Source organism: Olea europaea, unplaced genomic scaffold (genome assembly GCF_002742605.1).
Source record: "Olea europaea var. sylvestris unplaced genomic scaffold, O_europaea_v1 scaffold505, whole genome shotgun sequence".
Lineage (NCBI taxonomy): Eukaryota > Viridiplantae > Streptophyta > Magnoliopsida > Lamiales > Oleaceae > Olea > Olea europaea.
In genome coordinates, this window is record NW_019263365.1 from 87,110 (window position 1) to 100,592 (window position 13,483).

At 35.0% G+C, this 13,483-nt stretch overlaps 1 protein-coding gene across 1 annotated transcript; it reads right to left on the reverse strand.

The window, feature by feature from the left end:
* Positions 1-990: 990 nt before the first annotated feature.
* LOC111388546 (basic helix-loop-helix protein A) lies at positions 991-10,331 on the reverse strand. Its single transcript, XM_023013290.1, has 8 exons — positions 9,897-10,331; positions 9,508-9,762; positions 8,284-8,380; positions 3,888-3,902; positions 3,737-3,793; positions 2,699-3,197; positions 1,476-2,311; positions 991-1,194 (listed from the first exon to the last, which is right to left on the reverse strand). Exons 1-8 carry the CDS (start codon positions 10,001-10,003, stop codon positions 1,114-1,116), a joined length of 1,947 nt encoding a protein of 648 aa, XP_022869058.1. The 5' UTR covers positions 10,004-10,331; the 3' UTR covers positions 991-1,113.
* Positions 10,332-13,483: the final 3,152 nt, after the last annotated feature.

The following is a 13,483-nucleotide window of genomic DNA, read 5'->3' on the forward strand; positions in this document are numbered from 1 at the left end:
TTCTTTTGCCCTACCAACCTTGGAATGACTGTTGTATCGTCCGAAGAATAAGCCTGCTATTAAGGTTCTAATTCTTACACCAACAAGGAAGTTGGTTATCCAGTAAGTGTCACTTCAAGTTATTTTACGTGCGAACCTGAGTTTGTTATTTAAATGTTTGTGTATGTGGATATTCTCTTTCAATTTACAACTACATGGGTTATTTTTGAACTACAAGTATAGCCTCTCGAATCGAAATTGCTAAAGAAAAGCATTTCGCAAAATTCAATTTACAACTTATTTGCAATATTAGATAAAAAAAAAAAATCTTCATCTACATTAAACAAAAAAATACAATAAATAATTAAAAATAAATTATCGTTGACATATATACAATCACAACATTCATTATATTTATTTATAAGAATAAAAATAAATTATCGTGACATAAAATATACAGTCGACCAAAAGATGAGAATCAAACAAACATTTCTTATTTCCAAATACTTTTTGTACAATCTATAAATTTTACGCTAATAAAATCAAAATAAATACAAAATTCGTGCAACGCACGAGACGCGGACTAGTTGCAATGAAAAGACCCGAAAGAAATGAGCCATATTACCTTTTGAGTACTGAATTGTAATTGAAAAACTGCTACACATACACGATATAGGTGATAGGGTCAATACGAGGGGACTTTATTCTTGTAATTGTTTCATATTAGGTTGTTTGTTTGTGCAACCTACGCACACCAAACATAATATGGTAAATTAGGCTCTAAATGTATCATGTTAAGATGTCCAAAGGATGTTATTAGGTACAACTTATGGGTTTTCGGTGTACAAGACATTAAAATAGTAAATAACATAGATGTAAAATTTAATAATTCTGATATGTTATGCCTAAAAACATTGTTGTTCAACATCAACATTATTTGTTTACAATTATAAATATAAATAGATATACTGCAATGATAATAATTTGAGTAAAAGGTGTTACGGAATTTTATTTTTTCACAATTATAAGTATAAATAGATGCAAATAGTGAATAAAATCCCGTAAATCCTTTTACTTAGATTCCATATCATTGCAGAATATTTTCATCAGTTTAATTCTAATTAAAATCGACAGTCAATGGTGAAGAATTATCTGGTTTATTGCCCTTTTCACTTCCGCAATGCTTGATTTTTTGCAACTTACATTCTCTTTCACCTGGCAAAAAAAAGTGAGAAATCTTAGCTAATTAATATGGACATTAATAAATGGCATGTATGGTCGGTTTCTTGAGTATAGATTTCGTCAAAAATGAGATATTTGAAGAATGTAAAGTTAAAAAGTTCGGAAAAAATTATGGACCCAATGTAAAATTATTTTATTAGTAGAATGAATTGTTGAAAATGAATTTTAAAAAAATGTATCAAAGAAGGGATTGAAAACAAAAAGTGTGACACCCTTCAAAATTTAAATCTTGATCGGTATTCGGTAAATCATACCTTAGCTCTCAATTCTGCATGGAAAATCCCATTGTTAACAGATGATTGCACTCCCACGATCTCTATTCTTAACTTCCTAAGAGTATGCATTATGTCCAATAACAAACCGTCTTTATAAGGACAATGCAGCTCCACCAATGCATCATTCTCTATTATGGACACCTCTACTTGCACCATCACCTCCGCCGTCGCTGCTACCTGCCTCGGAGTTGGATGCACGGCTTTCGACTTTCCTTCACCACCACTGCCCTCAACTATCCTCATTTTCCTCTTATATGAACCTGGTCCTCCCCTAGTTGATTGGGCCGAGTCCATAACAGTTCTAGAACGTTGCTCGGCCTCCATTTCTCGTGTACGAGCCTCCAGCTCCTGAACTCTCTCACTCAACTGCTTGACGTATTCTATAGTGTCGCCAAGAATTGATGCTTTGTCCATTTTTGTGACAAAGGGTACAAGAGATTTCAATATGATGAACCTTTCGTTGAGTTTCTCACGACGGCGTCTTTCAGCAAGAACATGATTGGCATTGAGCTCTTCCTGTGGCATGCCTTTGCGGAAGCTGGAGGTAGTAGCGTCTGTTAACTTGGTGTGGAGGAAAGGGACGGTAAAAAGTATATATTTGAGGAGACATTGGGAGCCGCCGTCCAGGTGGGTGGAGGATGGGGTGGCGTTGGCGGTGGCAGACCAGTTGGAAAAGGCGGAGGAGGTGGAGGAAGACTCCGACCACTGGCTAGATTGGTGTTGAATGATGGTTGATTGGTGTTGAAGGATGGTTGAGACTGTTTGAGAATAGTCGATGCCTTCCGGGCTCAGTTCATCAGACTGGGGATGAACTACTGCACCAAAAATTAAAGTTTGACATATAAATAAATCCCTGTTTGGCTAAGATTTTTTGAGAGTAACTTTTGTGAGAAATGATTTTTTTTTTTTAAATGTGATATTAAAATGTAAAAAAAAAAATATTATAGACCTTCCTCCAAAATTATTTTATTGAGAGAATGTGTAATTGAAATGAATTTGAGTGAAAAATGAGTTTTGGAAAATGGGAGCGAAACGTGGGTGGTCTTAAAATGAATAATTAGTGGTTGCAAAAGATAAAAAAGTTTTTTTATTTTTTAAGGTCAATATCTTAGTTAAAATAAACAATGCATATTACATTGTAAGCCAAAAAGGTACCATATATATTCTGAGTTTAAAATTGCATTTTGTAGTACATATATTACCTGAATGTGGTGGCGGAAGGCTATTTCTCAACGGGTCATTCAATGGTGTCAACCGATTCACTGACTCAGCCCTATACAAGCCACCGTGGCACTGGTGGTGCTTTAATCTTTTAGGTTCCGCCACCGGAACTAGGTAAAAATTTGAATCCATATTATTTAAGCCGTCATCAGGTGATCCAACTCTAATATATTCAGACATGTCAAGTTGCATGATCTGTTCAGCACAATCACTTTGAGGTACAGTATCAGTATTTTGATCTCTGGGGTGGCTATCAATGTAGTCCTCTTTTGTATCCGAGTCGAATTCGGCTTCGCTGTCCTCCTCCATTTGACTAGTGTTTCCTGGTGGAATAGGCGTGTGGATAGGTAACATTGCCAGACTAGCAGCAAGATTGGAAGTAGAATGCTCTGATAAGGCTGGTTTTTGAGGATGAGGATGTTGATATTGGTCAATGAAAAAACTCTTGATATATTGCACAAATCCAACGTCTTCTTTAACCTACATGCACCATCATTTCAACTTTTCAATTATGTACACGGTATATAAATACACACTGACAAATCCAGCAACCAGCGAGCAGCGGCGTGCCAGATCATCTGGAATTTTTTTCCCCTTATAATAGGTGGCCGCTTAAGCGACCGCTCGTGCTCACCTCCCACCGCCCATGCTCACTTCTCATCTTGGATCCACTAGTGTACATACACATGCATTAGGGAAGAAATCTTGTCTTACAGACATTAGCTACGTGCATAATTCACTTTGTTCCATTTGTAAATTTAGCCCCTATTTGGTAAACATTAAATTCTAAATAATAATCTACATCAGAGTCAACATCTTATTTTAACCACGTATTTTATGAGACTCACAACTTTCAACCATACATTTCATCAAGATGTACTGAAAATCTAATTTTAATCTCCTCCAAACTAGAGCTTATTAAGTCAATCTTCTCGGGTTTCTTTATTGTTTATATTAACTCACACATGAATGCACTCTCTCATGCATGTGTACTCAGATGGGAGATACTTCGATATTACCTTTTCTATAGTTCCAAGTTCGACTATCCCATCAAGGACTGGAATACATAAAACAGTCTGAAAGATTACATTTAACAGAAACGTTATATGTTAAAGAAAAAAGGAAAATTTTTTCTAGTAACTTGTAATGGATGGGCGAGAAGATCAATACCTGGATTCGAGCACTCTTGTAATTCCACAATCACATGAAAAAAGAGAGAATAGAATTAACCATTTAAACTGGTTTTCAAGTGAACAGAACTATACAAAAGCTAAGCCTGCTAGCCTAAACTGATACGAATTTATAAGTTCATTTTCACTAGCATTGATTAATGGCCATAGCTTGAGGAAATTGGTTAGCTATAAGTATATGGATAAAATTTCATCCCGAATATTTATCATATATTTATGTGAAAATGAAATTTATATATGCAAGTATATGCTTTCTGATGTGGTAAATTTCTACTGGAAAACAAATGGTGGGAATGGAAGAGGTGCAATATACATGAAGAAGTAACAAAACCAAAAATAAAAGGTGCGAACCTCAAATTAAGAGAAGTATAGAAAATGCGCCTTTATCTAACATTTTATGATGTAGAGTGTTTGTTAGCTTCCTAAAGATCAGAGGTCCAAACTTATAAGACAAAGTGTACTTCTTCGAGATATGGTGAAGAAGCACAATGAATTATCGGATCTGATGAATAAGAAGATCGACAAAAGCATGTATATCTTGACGATCAATGATAAAGAATAATGTTATTTATCTCCATTGAACGATAAGATCATTGATAAAGTAAATGTCCTTCTACAACCAAATTATTGTTGCTGGAAAATAAGGAAAGCTTTTTATTGACTATTGCAAAGCAATCCTTCAGCGATGAATACTTGGTCTTGAGAGTTGTACATTTAACGACCAATGATTTCTCACTAAAGATATCACTAAAGATATCACTATTTGGAACTATGAAGATATTTTGTACAGATGCTTTTGTTAAATGTGGCATTTACGATATGGTCATCTTCATGAAAGAGGCCTTCGTTTACTCCAAATGAAAAATATGGTGACGGGACTTCCTAACATCCAACACATAGACAAAATGTGCGAAGGATGCATCTATGGGAAATTGCACAAGTTGTCGTTTCCAAAAACTTCATGGAGAACGAAAGCACATCTTGAGCTTGTGCACTCGGATATTTGTGGGCCAATGCAAACTCCCGCTTTTGGAAACAAGAGATATTTTATTCTCTTTGTTGATGACTTCACAAGAATGATATGGGTTTTCTTCTTCAGTCAAAAATCTGAGGCATATTCCACATTTCATCAATTCAAAGTTCAAGCAGAAAGGCAAAGTGGTTTTTTGATAAAAACTTTAAGGACCGATCGTGGAGGTGAATATCTCTATAATCCTTTCATGGAATATTGCAGAAAAAATGGCATCAAAAGACAATTAACTGTGAGTCGAACTCCGCAACAAAACGGCGTGGCCGAAAGAAAAAATCGCACAATTGTTGAAATGACAAGAAGCATGCTAAAGGGCAAAGGACTTCCAAATCTGTATTGGGCAGAAGCTGTAAATACGACAGTATACATTCTCAATTGGTCTCCAACAAAGGCTGTACGGAATAAAACTCCATACGAAGCTTGGAACAAAAAGAAGCCAATGGTTGATTACTTCAAAATATTTGGCAGCATTGCTTATGTTCTTATCCCTTCTCAAAATCGGGAGAAATTTGACGAGAAAGGACAAAAACTTGTCTTTGTTGGATATAGTGATGAATCTAAAGGATATCGGTTATTAGATCCAACTACAAACAAAATTACAGTTTCACGAGACGTTGTTTTTGATGAAGCTGCATTTTGGGATTGGAAAGGGAAAGAAGTTGTGGACCAGACACCATACCATTTTGTTGATCCATTAACATTTCAAGCAGGTCCGTCACAAGTTGGAAATTTAGAGCATAATCCAAACCCTACTCCAAGAAGTGAGGAAGAATCTGATCCAGAAAGCCCTCCAAGAAAAACACGTTCACTACAAGACATATATGAGTCATGTGAACTTGGGTTGTTCTCTAGTGAACCACAATCATTTGAAGAAGCCTCAAAAGAAGTATGTTGGACAAAAGCCATGAATGAAGAAATGTCCACAATCGAGAAAAACAAAACTTGGAAGCTTGTTGCCTTGCCAGAAGGGAAGAAAATCATTGGACTCAAGTGGGTCTATAAAATAAAATACAATGAAGATGGGTCGATCCAAAAGCACAAAGCACGTCTTGTTGCAAAAGGGTATTCTCAACAGCCCGAAATTGATTACACTGAAACATATGCTCCGGTTGCAAGAATGGAGACAATTCGTACTGTTTTGGCACTGGCAGCTCAATTGGAGGTATGTGTTTATCAACTTGATGTAAAATCGGCATTCTTAAATGGTGAAATTCAAGAAGAAGTTTATGTCGAGCAACCCGAAGGATTTGAAATCAAAGGACAAGAAGGAAAAGTCTATCGTTTATACAAGGCACTTTATGGTTTAAAGCAAGCGCCGCGAGCATGGAATAGCAAAATCAATAGCTATTTCATCCAAAATGGATTCAATCGAAGCACGAGTGAATCATCTCTATATGTCAATAATCTTGGAAGATACTTTCTTGTAGTATGGCTTTATGTGGATGATCTTCTATACTTTGGTACAAGTAAAAGCATGGTGGAAGAATTCAAGAAAAAGATGATGAGAGACTTTGAGATGAGTGACTTGGGTCAAATGAAATACTTTCTTGGCATCCAAGTCAAACAAAGCCCGGGAAGAATTTTTTTATCTCAAGAGAAGTATATTGATGATCTTCTAGAAAAATCCAGCATGAACCAGTGCAAGCGTACAAGTAAAATCATGGTGGAAGAATTCAAGAAAAAGATGATGAGAGATTTTGAGATGAGTGACTTGGGTCAAATGAAATACTTTCTTGGCATCCAAGTCAAACAAAGCCCGGGAAGAATTTTTTTATCTCAAAGAATCACTTTACGGCTGCAAAAAGAATTTTGAGATACCTTAAAGGTACAAAAAATCAAGGCATTGAGTTCAAAAAGGAAAATAACTTCAACCTTGTTGGCTACACTGACAGTGATTGGGCAGGCTCACTTGTTGACCGCAAAAGTACATCAGGCTACATCTTTTGTCTTGGAACAAATATTATTTCATGGAGTTCGAGGAAGCAAAGGTCTATAGCACTATCTTCTGCAGAAGCGGAATACATTGCAGCTGCGGATGCCGCTTGTGAAGCAGTTTGGCTTAGAAGAATTCTAAAAGACTTGATGTTTGAACAACAAGAGCCAACAACAATACATTGCGACAATATGTCAGCAATTGCTATGACAAAAAATCCAGTTTTTCATGCCAGATCGAAGCATATTGAACTACGTCATCACTTCATTCGAGATTTGGTAAGTCGAGAAGAAATTTGCATGGAATTTATCAACACAAATGATCAGCTAGCAGACATTTTAACAAAGGCAGTCACATTTGACAAGTTCGACAAGATCAAGGAAAAACTCAAGATTAAAAATTAAGAGAGGGTGTTAAATGTGGCATTAATTTGTAATCTTAGGAAATAAATAAGGTTACATGCACTTGAAGAAAATGTATCAGGAAAATACATGATGCACTTGAAGAAAATGTATCAGGAAAATACATGATGCAAATTCATGAATTATTAGGTGTCCATTTATATTCCCATGTCTCTAGAGTTGTCCATGTGGTCCTATAAATAGAGGTCATTCTTGTAGTCTCATTGTAAGAAAAAAAAAGAAGAAAACATTATTGAGTGTGCTGTAACAACTCAAAAACTATCAATAAAAATTCAAGTTTTTCTTCAACACTTCGTTTCCGCACTAACAGCTTTTACCAACCAAAGTTTGGTTAGGGTGCTAATCAACCATTTTTTTTCTTTTTTTAAAAAAAAAAACTATTATCAACTGCTAAAATGGACCCCTTTAGCTACCAATATTTGGTCATGGGGTGATACATATTTAGAGACCACGTTATATTGGTAACAAATACTTTCATCGACAGCAAATTAGAGGGCACTCAATAATCACAAATTTCTTTGGCAACAAAAAAAAAAACCTTGACAGACCATGTTTTTTCGTCTCTGGAAGATGGTATTTTTTGTAGTGTTCCTTTTAGTAACCCTTTATTATTACAGTGGAGATTTAACTCGAAGTTTATTTCACGGATGTAACATATTTCCTAACAATTTTAATTTAGTAGCATACACTGAAGGAATCACCACCAACTTTGTTTTGAAGGCTCCATAATTTTCTAGGAGAAACCTGGAATTCACTAGTTTTTGCTTATCATTGACAAAGTTTCTAGATTTAGCATGGAGGATGAGTCCACCGACATGAATACATACAAATTTGTGGTTAATTAGTTGTAATAAGTACATGAGTGAGAGAGATCACTGAGCAAATACTTCAAAATCAAACTTTTTTTTTCCTCCAATTCTACTACCAAAAAGTTAAAAAGTTAAATAATCTTCTTGTTAAATGGTAGTAAAAGAAATACATATCATGGTACCTTGGCAAGAATTGCTCTGGAGAAGACTTTACTGTCAATCTCATTTGCACCAGTGAGCCATATATGCTTCTGATTTGCATATGCTTTTCCTGGTAATCTACACATTACAAACCATAGTTTTATTATGCCTATTTTGTTATGGACACACTTTTCTTTTATTCTGGCACATCATTAAATATTTTTATTTTACTTAAAAGTATGAATGACCATTTAGAAAGCATATATAAGAATAAGCAATTAGATGGATCTAGATGGAAAATTAACTATACTACTGATCCATACTTATTTCTGAACACAAAATTCAAATAAAAAATAAATTTCATTATCCTTTCTAAAATGTTAAATTTCAAGACGAGGATGTTTGATTTAATAACAAAAATTATGCACGTGTAAGGTTTTTATCGAGAACATGAATCTTATAGTGAAAACTGAAAAGGCGCGTTAAAGATAAAAATTCATTTAAATAAATTAGTGTACGAGGTTATTTAACACCGATAGGTAAGTATTGATGTTCGGGAGAATGATCAAATATACAACCATTAATATTATCTGCATAGCTGCTCTCATTGTGGCCTTTCTTCTCTTTTCTTGAGTTTACTTTGCCTTTCTGCATTTCATTCATACAACCACCCGCAAAATATCATTAATTAATTCGGCTGGAGAGATAGAGAGAACTTCAATTCAAACCCCCCAAAATAGTGCAGGTCGGTGGATTTTGTGCTTAATCAGTGATATCTATTATTGCCTATAATGGAATGTTGAATTTATGGAACTTTGGTGGACCAGTTTACGTGGTAGAGAGGATGAATGAAAATGATAACCCTTTACTAATATTCAGGGGCGGATTCAGGGATGAGCAGACTAGTGCTACAGCCGGTCCGTCCGCCCCAAATTCTCTTTTAAAAAAATAAAATAAAATAAAATTTTAAGCATTTACTAATATTCAATGGCGGATTCAGGAATGGGTAGACTAGTGCTACAGCCCATCCGTCCGCCCCAAATCCCCTTTAATAAAAAAAAAAAGAAAGAAAGAAAAAAAAATTTAGTAAAATTTATTTTTTATTTTTTTTGCTTTATTAGCCCGTATTCATGCCGGAAGCTGGATCCTCCGGCGCTAATATTTAAATTAGAGGATGACAGTGCAATGCATTTATACTACCTATTTATAATATAAATAAATAAATTTTAAAAAAATGGGAATTTCAGATGATGATTTATTTTTACCCGGTCCCCGGAGGAAACGAGAAGGAGGCACATATCAAGTAGAACCACTCAGATTCCGTTAAGTCCTCCGGCGACAAGGCAGCAGAAGGCCGCCGTTCTTGGTGGTTTGTTTCTCCGGACGAGAGGGAATCATATAGCTCTATAAGCTGCTGGCTTCTCTGGAGGGACGCCTCCTCCGCACTATCTTCTGTCGGCTGTATAGTCTTCCTGGTTTTAATTGCTCCATTGTAGTAGCCATCACTCCACAATAGAATTCTTTTGAAAGATAATAGATTTTTTCCATGAATAAACAATGAATTAGATGGTATTGAACCATATTCAGGAAGAAAAAAGTCAAAAATATTTTGAGGTGAATTAAGCCCCTGAACACTGATTTTTGTAAAACTTACCCTTTTTGAGGTGACAGTTGCCAGAAAATACTGTATGTCCACTGAACAGATTGAACTGCAGCCTGCAACATGCTTTGCAGTCTTTTTCCAGGAGTTGCAGCATACATTATAGTCCTCAATTATGAACAGCTATCCAAATATTATTGAAACTTCTTCTGTTTACAATTTGATGTAGCAAGATTTGGACGCGAATCAGTTGAAAAATGAGGTAGACAATGGGGAAAGGGTATATAAATCTAGGCAGCAAAATTGGAATATGGAGATGTAGAATTGCAGGTTAGAAGAAAAAATAGGTGCACGAGGATTTTAAGGGATGCATTTACTTGAGAGAAGCCCAAAGGAAATTTCACTCTCTGATATATCAAGAAATGATCAGAGAATCATGAAGCAATAATGGCGCAGAACGGTCGTTGGCTTTGGAAGTTCAAATAGGAGTTTAGAGAGAGAGATTAGGACAGCCGCACTACGTGCACAGGAACGGTACAGACAAAACGTAGCAGGAGAGGTGGATGGTTCAATTTTGGAAAAAAAAAAAAAAAAAAAATGTGGGGGTTCAATTTTGGACGAAAAATAATAATAATAAAAAATCACATGGGGGGCCATGTGAAATAATTCCGTGTACTCAAGGAATTATTCATATTAGGAAGAGAATTGGTACAGTTTTTTTTTTTTTTTTTTTCTTTTTCAAGGTGTGGACGCCTTCGACGATTATTTTTTGGGTTTGTGATTCGGCCCCTCTTCACACAAATAAGTTAAATCGTCGGATGTGCCTCCGACTGACCAGGGTCCGAGCACCTCTTCAACTGGACTGTCAAAGTGCCTAATGAGCCAACCCATATTGCGTCTTGTCTTCCAAGACACTCCTGCCTTTCAGTATGTGCCTTGCCTTCCAAGAGCCCCAAGAATCAAACCCACGACCTCTGATTTGCCAGTTTTGAGAAAATCTGTCCTTTGCGAATGTAGAAGCACCCCGGGGGCGAATTGGTACAGTTTTCTTTAAGACTTATAAGGGAGACAGTTAGTTAAGGATTTGACTTGATGTTGAAATGTTCTGAAATTTCTATGTGCTAGTTGTTGAAAAAATGTTGATTTTATCATACAATAATTTATATTCAAAAGCGAATAAATGAGAGGAAATTACCCAAAAAAAAAAAAAAAAAAAGTCCATTTTGACATAGTCATTTATAAAAATGTTCAAATTTTTCAATGTCCATTTTTAAAATTATTTGGACGAGAGTACCCCTAAATAGTTTTCATGAGAAGTTACATTAAAATGATGCTCTCGACATTTCAAATGTCGTTATTGAATCCATTTATATTTCAAAAGTACACATGTCAAATCACAATATTAAATATCTAGAATGACATTTTCATTCCAAACATGATATTTCTCTACACTTTAAGGCCCTGTTTGTTTCTCATTTTTGTAAAAATGAAAATGAAAAATATAACCGTTACGGATCCTGCACAAGAGATAGAAATTCAAATTGGTGGTTTGATGTGATGGATAACGGTTATATTTTTCATTTTAATGGAGAAAAAATGAAAAACAAACGGGGGCTAAATGTTGTTCTTGACATTTCTATGTCTAGCATTAATTGTGATTTGACATATATAATATGAAATTATTATTTTTTCATTAAGGATAAAATAAAGAATTTAGTATCATATTGGATCATTTTTACAAGGATTATCAAAAGTCAATATTTTTTAATTGACATATGTAAAATTGGACATTTTTGCAAATGTTCCAATAAATAATTGGATATAATTTCAACTTACAGAATGAATGGAATAAAATAGCATTAAAATGGTCAAGACAAGAGTTCGACTCTTTTTTCTTTAGACGATAATATCCTGCATTGGTGTTGATGGTCTTTCAGTACTCATCTCCTATGATACAACGACATCGACTTGTAATAGTAGTACTACAAATTACAAGATTTGAAGGACCTACTAATATTTGATATTTCTAAAATTGGAGGACTAAAATGCACAAAATTAATATTCGGGATTGAAATGCACAATATGGAATAATGCAAGATCGAATTACATTTTGTAAAAGAAAAATCAGGAAAGATTTTTGGAATGAATAAAATTTGGGAGATGATGAACTATTTATAGAAGTTGAAATGTTGTGTCTTATTGAAAAGTTGTGTCTTGAATAGGCACAATCCTTTTGGAGAGGTAGTTTTAACAGTCAACCGCCAGTTTCAAGAAAATGCCACGCGTCATGCATAGAAACGTTCAAATATTATTTTACCAAAAATGTATATGCCAATATTGGTACAAGCACATGGCCCATGACATGTGACCGTGCCGTGTCGAGCCGGCCGACCAGTTGGATGGACATAGGCTACGGTAGCATGCACATGTGGGCTTTGACTCAACCTAATAACATGTAGATCTTCACTTCAAAACTATTGGTAACCCTTGGGATCTAAATCCAAATCCCAAACTTGAGTAGTATAAAGTGGTTTATATTCTTCTAGTTTTCCTACGTGGGATTGGTATTTTTTAATATCTCACCCATTTTTATCCTCAAATCATTTCAACTTCAAGTAGTCATCTTTTGACCTTAATTTCTCACTCACCCTTAATTGGTTTTGAGAAAATAAATACATACATCAATAAACTCATAGAGTATAATACGCCTGGCCAAAGAAATCATTTTTTCAACTAACGAAATCCACTTAAATAAATGGTCAAAAGTTGGTCAAACCAACTAATTAGACAAAACTTTCAACAATCTCCTGTCGTAGAACACTATAGGATTTACTTAGCTAATCAGTGAATGCCGTATCTTCAATTGTCAGCCATTGGTGTAAACCAACACAATAACCTCTCTAACATTTTTGAGTTCTAACTGTTATGTTCGTTTTGGCACTAAGCAACTCTTGAAGGTGCTTTAGAAAATTCAAGCCTTTGAAACATTCTCATAGAATCAGTCCTACTTCACACTTATATAGGTAATCTCCTATTAAGAGTACCTGCCATACCCCACTTGGACAGTTCAAGACATAGGATTCATTAAAAATTGGGAAAATTATAATAGTGGTCCCTAACATTTTTTATTTTTTTGCAGACTTTACCATAACCTTCATTTTGTGTCAGCGGAGGTTCCTAACCTTTCATAAATATGCACCTGAAGTCTATTTGGATGGAGACCATCTAAAACACTGTTAGTTGACCAGGAAAATTAACAAATTATCATCCAATAATACCGTCTAAAAAGATATCAACATCCAAGGAATTTTTTCGGTTAACTGACTGTGTTTTGGACGATTTCCATCCAGATCGACTTTAGGTGCATATTTATGAGAGATTAGGGATCTTCATTTACACAAAATGAAGATTAGAGTAAAGTCTACAAAAAATAAAAATGTTAGGGACCGCTGTTACAATTTCTCCTTAAAAGTATAATTTGACATAAAAAAATTTCTAGATGGCACTTTTCTTATCATATGAATGGGTATGAATTAATTTTGAAGTGCTATATGAATCTTCATTACTTAATTATTCCATTGAACCAAGATCTTAGGATCTTCAATCAACAAGTTTGGGTTACCATTACAAAAATCCTTACG

Bases quoted from the DNA above. Each gene is read 5' to 3' on its own strand.
- LOC111388546 (XM_023013290.1), bottom strand. From the start codon at position 10,003: ATGTATGCTGCAACTCCTGGAAAAAGACTGCAAAGCATGTTGCAGGCT. The intron at 9,763-9,896 runs GTAAGTTTTACA...ATCTTTCAAAAG, and splicing joins CAACTGTCACCTCAAAAAGG to AATTCTATTGTGGAGTGATG. The intron at 3,198-3,736 runs GTAATATCGAAG...TGGTGCATGTAG, and splicing joins AACTTGGAACTATAGAAAAG to GTTAAAGAAGACGTTGGATT.